The 13,758-nt window shown below is 42.3% G+C and overlaps 1 protein-coding gene across 3 annotated transcripts in view; it reads right to left on the reverse strand.

The window, feature by feature from the left end:
- The window catches only part of Eif2ak3 (eukaryotic translation initiation factor 2 alpha kinase 3), a 72,387-nt gene that overhangs the window by 28,816 nt on the left and 29,813 nt on the right, over positions 1 to 13,758 (reverse strand). For 2 of the 3 annotated variants that reach the window (XM_005364776.2, XM_026787981.1), the window contains exons 4-11: positions 12,519 to 12,652; positions 9,711 to 9,945; positions 8,793 to 8,955; positions 7,349 to 7,489; positions 6,089 to 6,211; positions 5,596 to 5,816; positions 2,992 to 3,104; positions 1,253 to 1,375 (exon numbers count right to left, since the gene is read on the reverse strand). In XM_005364776.2, coding sequence (XP_005364833.1) covers positions 1,253 to 1,375; positions 2,992 to 3,104; positions 5,596 to 5,816; positions 6,089 to 6,211; positions 7,349 to 7,489; positions 8,793 to 8,955; positions 9,711 to 9,945; positions 12,519 to 12,652 — 1,253 coding nt within the window. Of the gene's footprint in view, positions 1 to 1,252; positions 1,376 to 2,991; positions 3,105 to 5,595; positions 5,817 to 6,088; positions 6,212 to 7,348; positions 7,490 to 8,792; positions 8,956 to 9,710; positions 9,946 to 12,518; positions 12,653 to 13,758 lie in introns of those variants that run through there. The other variant, XM_026787982.1, reaches the window with a different exon arrangement.

The raw sequence follows: 13,758 nt of genomic DNA on the forward strand, positions 1-13,758 counted from the left end.
GACTGCAGCAGTGTTCATCTCCCCGTGCTCCCTGACTGCAGCAGTGTTCATCTCCCCGTGCTCCCTGACTGCAGCAGTGTTCATCTCCCCGTGCTCCCTGACTGCAGCAGTGTTCAGCTCCCCGTGCTCCCCGACTGCAGCAGCGTCCATCTCCCCGTGCTCTCCGACTGCAACAGCGTCCATCTCCCCGTGCTCCCCGAGTGCAGCAGTGTTCATCTCCCCGTGCTCCCCGAGTGCAGCAGCAGCATCCATCTCCCCGTGCTCCCTGACTGAGGCAAAACAAACCCTCCCTTCTTAAGCTGCCTCGCCAGACATTTGTTACAGCAGTGGGAAACAGGACCCTCCTCCTCAGCCTCCTGAGTACTGGGATTATAGGCATGCACCGCCAGGTCCAAGACAGCTCTTGTTTTAATAGTGGTAAGCCACAAGCTGTAGTTTGGATACGGAACATCCCTGGAGCCCTTGAAGGGAATCTGCTGAGTTCGAGTCTCCTCCTTTCTCCCTAGTCATGAGGTGAACTGTAAGCTGTTTTCTCCACCACATGTTTTCTCCCTTGCCACAGGCCAACTCATCATCAACTGATACCTCGGGAAGAACGATCCCAAACAAGCAGCTCTAAGGTGAATTATCTGGTCTCTTGTTACATTAGTGAAAAGCCAACTAATACATTATAGCAAAAATATTCTGAAATGCTGCGACTACAGTTCTTACACTTGCCTGTGGGGAAATCTTAAGAATTCACATATATGTCTGTGTACGTATGTTGTGTGATGGCGGTAAGAGGAAGGCGCTGGGCACCTCCCTTATCGTTCCCACTCTCCATCATATTCCTGTTAAGGCAGGGTCTTTCTGAACCTCGAGCTTGCTTTTTTTTTTCTTTTCTTTTCTTCTTCTTTCTTAAACCTAGGTTAGAAACCAGGAAGCCTCACAACCCTCCTGTGTCCATCCCATTCGGCACTGGTGTTGCAGGTGTGTGCAGGATGCCCAGCTCTTTATTTGGGTGGTGGGATCTGAACTCTGTCTTCATGCTTGTGCAGCAAGTGTGTTAACCTCCAAGTCATCTCTCTCAGTCTAAAGACCAGACTTTAAAACAATCTACAGAATCTACAGCTCACAGCTTTAAGACCACTGCGACTTGGCAGCATTCAGAACCACAAAGCTGGAAGAAGAAGATACATTGTAACTATGGAGCGTAAGGAAGACATTTTGCCTATGAGATGAGCTCCAATTTACTAAATGTATCGTCCATTACCTATTGGGGAGACGGATCCTCTTGATAGCGTAATTGCAATCATCTACTTTGTTTTTAGCTTCAAAGACAACTCCAAAGCCACCACGACCCAAGCACTGAATTGGCTCAAAATCTGTTAGATATCTTTAAAGAAATACATACAAAATTTTAAAAGTTTGAAGTAGTCTTAAATGTTATAATATTTCAGTATGAAACAGAAACACTTCAACATTGTATCATCATACATAAATGCGAGAACTCTGTAAACTCTCAGAATGTATTTCACAAAAAGCACAGCTTGAATTTTACTAGCAGTATTCTAAGTTCACCTGTGTGCATAAATAAGCAAACATGCATACATACTTATAAATTCCACATGCATAAGTAATAAATGCCTTGCTTAGTTGGCCATCACTTGTCCTTACAGTGACTGTACCAGGGATCTGTTCGATACAGAACTTTCCATCAGCGATCACACTACCACCTTCTCCATTCTCTAAGCTTTTGTTTTCTTCAGCATTTCTGAGTCTGTTAAAGATGCTCTTTCACGCTATTTCATTGCTTTTAAATTTTCTCTTAGGAAAGTTAATCTTATTACATTTAAGTACACTGTTAGCTGGAACTCTGAGTAGGTACCAAAGTTGACTCTGGTAGGGTGGCCTCACCCGTCAGTACACCCACCACAGTGTCCAGGGCAGCACAGTTCCCCACTGTCAGTCACCTGTGCGTGTCACTGTCACCTGCAGCCTCCCTGTGGCGCCTCATGACAGTCCTCCTGCTCTGGCCTCCCTGTTTGAATTACTGCCATGAGCTACCATGACTGGCTCTCTTCAATCTCTTGTCAGTTTTAGAGGGGAAAGTGTGTCTCATGATTATATTTCTCACTCTAAAACCAGTTCACATTTGAGTTGTGTTCCCCACGCTGGAATTAATGTCATAATTTCTAAGCTGTGTATTCTGCGTACTGTAATGAGAACACAGAAGACGGGGTCCGGCCTATGCTGTGCATCGTGCCCTCTCAGGCTCAGGTTGCTTGTTACTACCATGCGCTCTCCTGGATGGCTGCTTCTTTGCATTTAATGAAACCTCACCCTTCTTCGTTCTGATCTTGGCTATTTAACTGTTCCATTGCACTGTCCACATAGTGTACAGAATACTTTCTTTTGCAGTAACAATGAAGCTCATGTGTCTCAGCACGACTGCATCATGGGGACCATAAATGTGGGCAAAACATTTTTGTTTCTTTTTGTCTTTCTAGAATCTGGACACTGGCTGGCAAATCAAAGGTCTCTCAGATGTCTGTTGAGTTACTGTGAAGATTAATGCATCCCACAGATGGTGGCTCAGCTGTTCTGAGGAGTTGTTCTTATGAAGTAAGCTATGACTTGCACACACATGTTAATTTAATAGTTGCCTCAGCTGTTCAGAGAACAGCTAAGGAGGAGACATAATCGATGCCAACCCTCCCTGGGCCAATTACCTTCACAGAGAAGGAAGAGCGATCATCTGAATTCCCAAAAATAGCGAGTCAAAGACCTCAGTACAAATCCGCCTCCTCAAATGCAAAAGTCCTCAACAGTTTCAGGACCAATGGTACCATCTTCCTAGCTTCTAAAAAGAGTGACATCTCATACGTGATGTAAGACATAACTAAGTCTCATTTTGCTAACATCTGAGCTGGAGGATGACAAAACTGGGATTTGAACTCACAGCTGAACACACCAGAGACTGTTTGTATGCATCATTCCCAAGACACTTACCGGGACACGTAGCCTGAGTGTTTAACATTGTTCCAGCGACTGTCACTGCCATCAGCACTCGCAGAGTCCTCTTTATTTTCAGTCTGACACTGAGTTTCAGACTCCTTCCTTTGCTGAGAAAGTAGAAAGCAGTTACTTACTGTTAGTACAAAGCTGAACAGAAGTCAGCTGATCATCTTAGTTCAAGAGATAACATTGAAAAACAGCACTGGGAAAATAAAAAGCATACACACAAGAAGAGCGATTCCCTTTACTGTATCTCAATAGGCTTAATTCCCATTGCCAGCCCTATTGTCAGTAAATGGATTTTTGTTCTTTACTCTTTTAAAAATATTTTATTTTATGTGTATGCCTTCATGTATGTGTATGCACCCTACGTATATATGTGTGTAAGTGCCTACCATGGCCAGAAGAACATGTCAGATCCCCTAGAATACAATTACAGATGGCTGTGAGATGTGCTGTGGGTACTGGGAACTGAACCTGGGTCCTCTTCAAGAGAAGTGATCTTAACATCTGAGCCATCTCTCCACCCCTTGTAAATGCTTTTAAAAATATTCTGACTACAGGTAATTCAACTTGGCAATGTCTCTTTACCAACCTCAGAAGGACTTTCTAGAGAATATTAAATATTAGCAGAGGTAATCATCTATTCTATAACTAATACTTGTCTTGCTAGGTGTTATGTAAGGGACTGGAGAGCTGGACAAGTGACTAACTTGTTCCAGAACATCATCTGTAAGCAGAGAGAAACAAGACAGTCCCTATTAAATGTATTAGCAAGGGGAAGAGGGTTTATTTATTATTAATTATGTAAATGTATTATGTCTGCATGTACGCCTGCATGCCAGAAAGAGGTAATCAGATCACGTTACAGATGGTTGTGAGCCACCATGTGGCTGGTTGCTGGCAAGTGAACTCAGGACCTCTGGAAGAGCAGCCAGTGAGTGCCCTTAACTTCTGAGCCATCTCTCCAGCCTGAAGGTGTTTCTGACATAAGCAGAGACCCTAACTCGGGAATCTAAGGACCCAGGTGTGGGGAAAGTTGAGTACAGAGCAGGTAGGGCACGACTCACAGGGAACCCTTGCGTTTTTGAAGGACGAACTTATTCTATCAAAAACGTGAAGTCAGTTATTAGAGTTTTAATGTTAGGAAGTGAGTTAAAATGGAGTGGGGATGGAGACTGGCTTGTAGACAGGAAGTGGACAAGAGGCATGAGCTCAGTTAGAGGATACTTCAGCGATCAGAAGATGAGCAAGTGATGGTTATCTGTACCGAGGAAATGAAAACTGAAAATATTTAGGAAGAAGACCTTGACAGAACTGGTGACTGGTGCAGGAGAGAACAGAGAGCAGGTAAGAACACTGTGGTCTGAGACAGAAAAAGCCAGCGAGACAGGCTGGGGATGGGATGGGATGGATGAGCACAGTGGGAGCTATGGCTCATCTGAGCTAATTGTATAGTTCTAACTAGACAGTTGCTCCAGAGAAATGATTTGGATCTGGGAGCAAACCAGGAAGTTGATGCAGTTGACTGCTGTCAGTTCTGGTTAACATGGGCTACAGGGTAAGCCCCTTTCTATAAAAATAAAAAACAAAAATAGAGGGAGGTGGGTGGGATTGGGGGGTCTCTAAGATGCTTGGCGCTAAGAAGAAGAGAACACGTGAGAAGACTCTGTGGAGCCTTGAGGTGCAGGGTGGGGCTGGGAGGAGCAGAGAAGGGTGAAGTCCTGAAGGATGCAGTAACTTCCACGAAGACTGGGAGGGCCTGGGTCAGGAAGTCAGACAAAAACAGTCAAAGAGAAGCATCCAACAGTGTCATCACAGAGGCTCAGCTGGGGGACAGGAAAAATGTCCACTGTGTCAACAAAGGATCCTCTAGAGCTCTGGTCAAGGTCAGCTTTGTTAGCAGCAGGAATAAAAGACAGAGTGCAAAGGCCAGGGGACCAAGTGCAGACAAGGAAGCAGACATGGGGTGCAGCCATGCCTTGCACCACAGCCATTCAGGCCTCCACAGCACACGAACAATAGTGTGCTCTACACATATTATTATAATAACTGAAAGATACCTTATTTTTATATGTGTGTATGTGTGTGCATGACTATGTCAGAATATGGAGAACAGAAGAGGCTGTCAGATCCCCTGTCGTTGGAGTTACAGGCAGTTAAGAGCTGTCTGATGTGGGCACATAAGAGCAGCAAGTGCTCCTAACCACGGAACCACCACTCCAGCCCTCCTGTAACATAGAATAGAGTTAAAAACCAACTGTGGCTAGTATTCTTTATTATTGGGCTTTATCTATTTCAGATACCCTGACACTTAACACTGTTGTAAGCACATACTGCGTAAGACTGCAGCCTTGCAGTTACAGGCTGTGTTATAATGTCTAGCATGCAGCAGTCTTGGCCATTTAGAGTGGAAGTACACAGTGATAAAATTGCCTGGTGACACATTTCCCAGAATGTTACCTTCTTGGCTAAGTGATGGACGACGATATAAGCATAAGTGACCTGTGGTAAAATCAGAACACATCAACCTCTCCTACCGTGAGCTTTCAATAGAGCAGATACTTTGAAGCACATCGGGTTGAAAGAGCATCTTACCCTGTGGGGCTGAGGATGGAAAAGCCTGCGCACGATAAAGGTTGTAGCTACGATGCAAAGCAATATCGTTCCAAATATTTCCTTCCACCAGTGCAGGAGGAGGACGGGGTCCTTCTTGCGGATGCTCTTGCCATAGTGTGGGCTCTCCAGGAATCTGACTGTGATCTGTGTGCTCCGTTTATTCCTCTCTCTCTTGTAATATGGCAGATAGTAACCATTGTCTGAGAAAGCAATCAAAAGGGTTTTCCTGTTAAGACAAGTATAATAGTCCTACCCACCTTTTTTTTCAAGGCAGGGTTTCTCTGTGTAGCCCTGACTGTCCTGAAACCCTTACAGTCTAGCTGTGAAGCTTGTACTGCTCACTGCCTCCCAAATTTATTTTTTTATTCTTCTATGTGTCAATCAGCTTACCTTCATCTGAATTCTATTAATTAATTTCAAGTAACTGAATGAGACGATTGTGTAATTTCCACTTAGGAGTAATGACACTTACCATATGGATACTGGAGGATTGAAAGTGCACCATTACTGTATTCCTCATGGGAAAACTTATCATTACTTAGGCATTTGTCAAATTCATCAGACCCGACCAAGACGGGAGTCCTGGAAGGAGAATCTAAAAGGAATGCAAATAATTAATTACGTGACTTTAGTGGAAGGCTAGGCTCATTTGCTCACTTAGCTGATGTTCACCTACAGCTCAGTTCAAGAACGCAGGTCAAAGAGCCCAACACCCTTGCTGCTGAGAATCAAACAGTCCTACACAGAGCACAAGACTAGGAAGATGGCCCACACCTGCAGTGCAAGCTCAGGAGATGGAGATGAACCTTGGCAACGCAGGTCATATTTCAAAACAACAGATGCAGAAAGTCATACAAACAAAATCACTTAATCAGCAGGGCAGTTAACTGGGTAAAGGCATTTGCAATAGAAGCCTCAAACTTGAGTCTGATCTTGGAATCCATATGAAAGTGGAAGGAGCGAATTACTCCACAGCTGTCCTTTGACTGACTCACGTGCCCAGGGCATGCACTTCCCATAATAAAATTAAACTAAAAGTTTTTTAAAAAGTAGTTCAAATACAACATTTACAATAAAAAACAAACAAAAGGTGTAGAAAAATAACTAAAGGATTATCCCGGTACTTCAATTAATTTATTCTTCACAAAAAAATGTGATAATCATGCAACTTTTTCACTTATTCTTTTTTTTTTTTATTGCGACAGGGTCTTAAGGCGTAGCCCTGGCTGTCCTCAGATTTGCTCTGTAAACTAGGCTGGTCTCAAACCTCAGAGATCTGCCTACCTCTGCACCACCACCACCTGGTATATACTTTTCTTTCTTTCTTTCTTTCTTTCTTTCTTTCTTTCTTTCTTTCTTTCTTTCTTTCTTTCTTTCTTTCTTTCTTCCTCTTTTTAAAAGCTATTATTGTTTGTTTTGGAGACAGGGGTCTTACTGTGTAGCCCTGATAGGCTGGAACTCACTATGCAGACCAGGCTGGCCTCAAACTCAGAGCTTGAACTGCTCCTGCCCCTCAAGTGCTTGGATTAAAGGTGTGCTTGTTCTTTTCTTGAGATAGGGTCTCTTGTAACCCAGACTGACCTCAGACTCACTTGGCAGCTAAATGGGACCCTGAACTCCTCTGAACCTCCTGCTTCCACCTTCCAAATGCTGGGAGGCTGCAGGTGTGTGCTACCACACATGGCTTACCTAGACACTTTAGTGTTATTTGTAAAGTTTCTAGGTGACTTACGGATTAAGGGCTTCCATTTGATCGTCGGTAGAGGAATAATTGCATTTTCGCTATTGACAGACTCCAAGGCCTTTGGGCTTGTAGGGAACTTTTCTGAGACTCTGACGGACGACTGCAGGTAAAGCTGGCCTCTGTACATCCCTGGGTCAACCACAAAAACACATCAGCCATGAGACGGTGTTCTTAAAAGTTCACTTTGACTTACGGCACTTAGATGAATTCTACTTACTTCTTTGCCTACTACACAGTTCTTTCCAGAGAAGAAAGATGTTCAAAGCGTTTACATATGACTCAACAAAAACCAAGATACATACGGCCTCTACACTTTTAGGTTGTGGATGATCTTTCTGTATGCTGGGAAGATGCCCTTGCCAGGGCACCTTTTGATTGGTTTAATAAAGAGCTGAATGGCCAACAGTCAGGAGGGAGAGGATAGATGGAACTTCCAGAAGAGAGGGGAAGTCTGGGAGAAATATGAGGTGTAAGAGATTCGCCAGCCAGACACAGAGGAAATGGGATGCACAATATAGAGGAGAGGTAATAAACCACATGCCAGAACATATAATAATATAAATGGGTTAATTTAAGTTTCAAAAGCTAGTTGGGAACAAGCCTAAGCTAAGACCAAGCTTTCATAGTTAATAAGAAGTCCTGTGTCATTATTTGGGAGCTGGCCATTTGAAGTTCGACTACACTGTTTTACAAATATATGGCTACCATAAGGCCTCTATAATGTTGCTCACTAAATAAACAGACCTTTTCAATAACAGAAAACCATTCCAACCAAAATATTAAAACAAACCAAACAAACAAAACTCCCTGTGTTTCAAAGAGATGAAATGACTGTCTCTGTAAGGGAAGTTTATGCAAACAGCTGTAATTCCTGGGCCATGACTAGCAGATTGGCCAATTGCTATTGCAACACATGTATGTTATTTTATTTTACAAAAAGGAGGGCATTCTTTACTTACATGAATATATTATTTAAATATATATTTGACTTATTCATGTTGCCAAAGACATTCAGGTTACAGTTTTTCATGGAGACTGGGTTGAGGTATGGGTGGCATATAGTTTATATGATTTTGTGACAACTTAAAACTCAAACTAGTCCAAACATATGCAAAAAACTTCAAAATGTATTTATATGACAAGCTCAGGAGTCCAGAAGCAAAGAACTTTGCTTCTGTTTCTCAGGAAAGCTATAAAGATGCCATGAAATAAGCAAACTACAGCCTGGAAGGGGACAGCAAACCTATACAGATGCGAGGGGAGGATTTTGTGTCTAATAGTAGAGCATTTCCACGCATTTCTAACATTAGTCTCGGAATACACTGTACTAATTAACTGCAGACTGGACAGCTGCAAAGACTGCAGGAGTACAAACCAAGGCAGAGATGTTAGGGAAGGCTCAGTGGACCGTCCACCAGCCACATCTACCCACCTAAGTACACGCTGTTCTCTGTGGCTCCTCGAGCAGCCTCTACAATGTCTTCGTCATCTCCCAAAACTTCTTCGTTAGTCGTGTAACTTGTGTCATCAAACAGACTGATGGGGATGACTTTGCCATCCCTGACCAACCAGGCAGACGCGATCGGAGTGCAGAACTAGACAAGAGGGGAAAACATTCAGTAACTTAAGCGGTATGTAAGAGGTTCCAACTTTAAATGTTAGTTACTTATTTATTATTTCTTTCTGTATGTGTGAAGTGAGTATGCACATGCATGTGGAAACTAGATGTTGATGCTGGCTGTCTTCTTTAGTCGCTTTTATTTATTTATTCTTATTTTATGAATATGGGTGTTGTGCGTGCATGAATGTTTGTGCACCACATGCACGCCTGGGATCTGTGGTTGGATTTGGGCCAGAAGTGTTGAATCTACTGCAAATGGAGTTATAGGCAGTTGTGAGTAGCCACATGGGTGCTAGAAATCTCACGTGTGTCCTCTGCAAGAGCAGCAAGCGCTATTATCCACTGAGCCTCTACTTCTCAGTTCCCCCATCTTACTTTGATACAGAGTCTCTCACCAACTCCCAAAACTAACTATTTAGGCTAGGATGGCCGGCCAGCGAGCTCCAGTGAGCTCCATCCATCTGCCCCTTTTCTGCCTTCCCAGAGCTGGTTGTTGACCTGGATCCACTGGCCTGGCTTTTCACGCTGGTGCTAGGGATGTGAACAGGTTCTCACGCTTGTACAGCAAGTAATTACTCATTGAACCACCTCGCCAGCTCCACAAAATGTCTCTTAAAGTCACACTTTTAAAGCAGAGAAGAGTTGAGGATCCAAAGTTACCTCCCTTAACAAAGCGTTTGATCAAACAGGGACTGGGGGTCACAGTCACCGAGTCCGGGGTCTCAATACCTGATACTCCCATTCCAGGTGGCCTCCCTTCTTATTAAATGCAATGACCTTCCAATCAGCAACGGAGACCTTTATCACCGTGTCCAGCATGGAACCTTCCTGTTCTTCCACATCTGAAATAATTTTAGCGTCTTCTTTGTTTCCACCAGGTTTAAAGGTGCTCTCAATAAATCCGGCTCTAGTTTCCATGTCTGGAATATACCGAAGTTCAAAGTGGCCAACACTGAAATTCCACCTTAAATTTACAAAGGTGTGTTTTAGAATCTTATATTTAAACAAAGGGACCAAATAATACGCACTGTTTTTAGAATGAAGAAGAAAACAGAACAATTTTGTGATGAGAGAAAAAGTCACCATAACTTTCTGAAAAGGCACGCAATGCTGATTTCCACCACAAGAGGGCATAAAAGAACCACGGCTGATCCTTTGTAAACAACCATTCTGAGGTTGTGGACTGGAACCACCTAAGGCCAGATGTTCTCTCAAAAATTAACATATCTCATCGAGCACAACAAAATGAACTTAAAATGAAGTAGCATGCAGCCTGACTTAATTTCTTAATCACTTGAGCACATTTCCTTCAAGTGCAATAAAACCAACAAACCAATATAAAGGGCAAGGTACATGCATCAATTTTAGATTCTAATGGAAAGATAACCTTGCTGAACAACTTCAACTTTTTCAGTAGCATGCAGCCTGACTTAATTTCTTAATCACCTGAGCACATTTCCTTCAAGTGCAATAAAACCAACAAACCAATATAAAGGGCAAGGTACATGCATCAATTTTAGATTCTAATGGAAAGATAACCTTGCTGAACAACTTCAACTTTTTCAGTCACCTAAACTCTACTGTCAGATCTCTATTAACCAAGATATGGTGGATCATTCAGTCTGTCCTAGGTGTCCATATTCTTATCCATAAAGCAACAATGTTTCCTCTGCAGTTATGAAATAGGAAAGCTACTTAACTATTGACTTAACTAGCATGTCACTTAGAAAGAAAATGGTCTAAACAAGAATTCTGAAATTTAGTAATGCATACACACATATGTATACATATATGCATAAGTACACATACATATATGTTCATGTTTAAGGAACGTGGAGCTTAGAAGACACACTCTTAAGGAATCCAGAGTTTAGAACCCCACATCTTCCAGTTCTGGTAACTCACAAATCTGCTAAGCTGCACCTTCTGCTCCCGGGTGGCCGAGCTCCCACTGAGCTCTCAGACTTAACAGTCTCAGCAGGATAAAGAACAGCACGTAAATGCAAAGCTCTAGTCACAGGCCATAAAAACAGAAAGAAGAAATGCATTCTTAAATCAGGCTTGAAAAAACACGTTTCAGGACAGACACCTGAATTCTATTTCATCAGATGACAAAATCTGCAAGTCTGGTTCAGCTTCACAGATCAATATGGGATCTAAAATGATTGTTTTTTTGTTTTGTTTTTTACTATACATACGCTCAGACCTTAGTGTATCAGGCTGAAAAGGTCTGGGCATGACAGAGGATCAGCATAGATAACAATTGAATCATATATTTAAGTGGAGAAACTACATAAGGGGTTCATTATTTGGAAAAAAAAGTATGACATCAAATGAACAGCTAGTAGTTTTAAAGAAAGCAGAGTAAATGATTCTTCTAAAACTAGGAGCTGGGACTGCAGCTCAGGGATGGAACATTGCCTAGCATGTGCAAAGAGCTGGGTTTGATTCTCAGCATTACAAAAATGAAGATAAGTAAAATAAAATAGGGCTAACGAGATAAACTATGAAACTACCCACTAGACACTCAAATAGTACACATTAACTTTGTCTTAAGAGCTTCCTGCCATGAAATTTATCTCAGTCATTTTACTATGACAAGTGTCACTGACCTAAGACCAAGCCAAAATACATGGCACTCCGGGGTACCACACCTTGAAGCACACAATGTGAAGCTGCTTGATATCATATGTCAACATAAGCAATAAAACTAGCCTGCCTCCATCTTAGGTTCAAAAGCCATCTTATAGTAAAAACAAACTAGGTTCATTCCTGTTTATGATTAAATCTGTTTCTCAAGGATTGGGCTATCCCCTACCTGTAACCTCAACTATAAATGGTTCTGTAATGCCTCTTCCAGGAAATGGCAACCATGTCTTTGTTTCTAACATTTTTATATGCATCTTGCAACCCTACCTTTGTTTCAAAGTTGTTATGACTACCTTGTTATGATGACCTGTTGTTATGGCTACCTTGTTATTACCACTTTGCAGTTATGTCTTTGTTTCAGGAGGTCATTATGACTAACTTGTTATGTTTATGTTCTGCTCCTGTAACCCCACCTATTTTGTACACCAAATCCCCCATTTGGAAACCCCCTTACCCCTGAGCTATAAAAATCTTGTCTTTCTTAAGTCCAATGCAGACTTCTTGAACTCAACTTTAGGAGGAGACAGTCTGTATATACAAATAAAAAAGCTTGCTTTATTTAACTGCTTGCTTTAATTAATTGTGCCACGATGATTTGGGTTGGTGGTCTTTCTCCTCCCATCTTTGGGATTAACACAGGAAGGCATTTATTTCTCTTAAAAGTACTTTGTCCTTTTAGGTTAACAAATACTTCACAGAAACTCTACAAAGGAAAGTCTGTGAGAAATCTTGACTTTAAAGAAGTCTTCCTTCCAGACATCCCTCAGGGTTTCCCTGCATAGCTGGAACTCAGAGATCTACCTGCCTCTGTTGGGATTAAAGGTGTGTGCTACCATGCCCAGCTACCAAACTTCTAAATAATGCCATTACTGATATTCTGATACCCACTTCTCACTGCCACTGCGCGGCCCAACAGCTCGCACGGTCTTCTGTGTGCGTTGCAGAAGTAAGATGTCTTCCTCTTCTTCCATATCATCGCTATCCCATCGGCGACACCCCAAGGCAGAACAGATATACCTCAGCTGAAAACACAGATATAAAACAAATCAAGGAAGCAACATACATGCACACCTCTATACAGCCCTGGCTGGTCTAGAACTTGCTCATGTAGATAAAGCTGGTTTTGAACTCACAGAGATCCACCTGCCCCTGCCTCATAGATACTGGGATTAAGGTGTGTGTCACTATGCCCCGAACAAGATCTCTTTCTGGTTTTTGTTTGTTTGTTTGTTTGTTTGTTTTGAGACAGGGTTTCTCTGTGTACTAGCCCTGGCTATTCTAGAACTTGCTTTGTAGGCTGGCCTTAAACTCAGAGATTGCCTGCCTCTGCCTCCCTAACACTGGGACTAAAGGCAAGCACCACCATATTTATAATTTTTAAAAGGTAATTTAAAGAGCATAAGAAGTACTTAAGTAATGAGCATCAGTTAGATCACTAAATTCTGAAACGAGTATTTTAGAAACATGAAAGTTCCAACAGTATTTATTTCAGGGAGTGATTTTAGGATTTATATAATTGGAGCCCTATTTTGGGGGAATTCCATGAATAACAAATGGTATCTTTGCAAAAATGTCATTACGAAAATTCCAGATGAGCTGAAAAAAATCAATCAGTCTCAATATTTCCATATAGCATTATGTATACAGACTTGAAAAATCTGAACCTTTTCTAATACCTTTAGGCTTAAGAAAAAAGGAGGATCCTTAGTTTGACCCAAACTAAAATCCACACAAAAGGATGAAGACATGCTGGAATCCCAGACTTTTGTAGCAGTACATCCAGCCAGAGGACCAGGTGATTGGGTCCAACCCTGCTGTTTCACAGGAGAAACTCGCATAAAAGAAGACTGAAGACTAGAGCTACCGTGGCCAGCCTGGATAGCACGGACTCCTCAGCCCCACGCAGAAGCATGTCCAAGAGGTGAGTGCCGGGCCCAGCACCTGGATGAACTGCTGAGCTGTGGGGACCTAAAAAGTCACATCCTCATCCTTCCTTTTCCGAGTGTAAATCTACACAGAAAATGTTTATATACCCAGGGCTTAAGGTGGGTTGTAAAAATGATGGTTTTTTTTTTAATTTATTTATTTATTGAGGATTTCCGCCTCCTCCCCGCCACCGCCCCCCACC

This window comes from Microtus ochrogaster, assembly GCF_000317375.1.
Source record: "Microtus ochrogaster isolate Prairie Vole_2 chromosome 14 unlocalized genomic scaffold, MicOch1.0 chr14_random_3, whole genome shotgun sequence".
Taxonomy (NCBI): Eukaryota; Metazoa; Chordata; class Mammalia; order Rodentia; family Cricetidae; genus Microtus; species Microtus ochrogaster.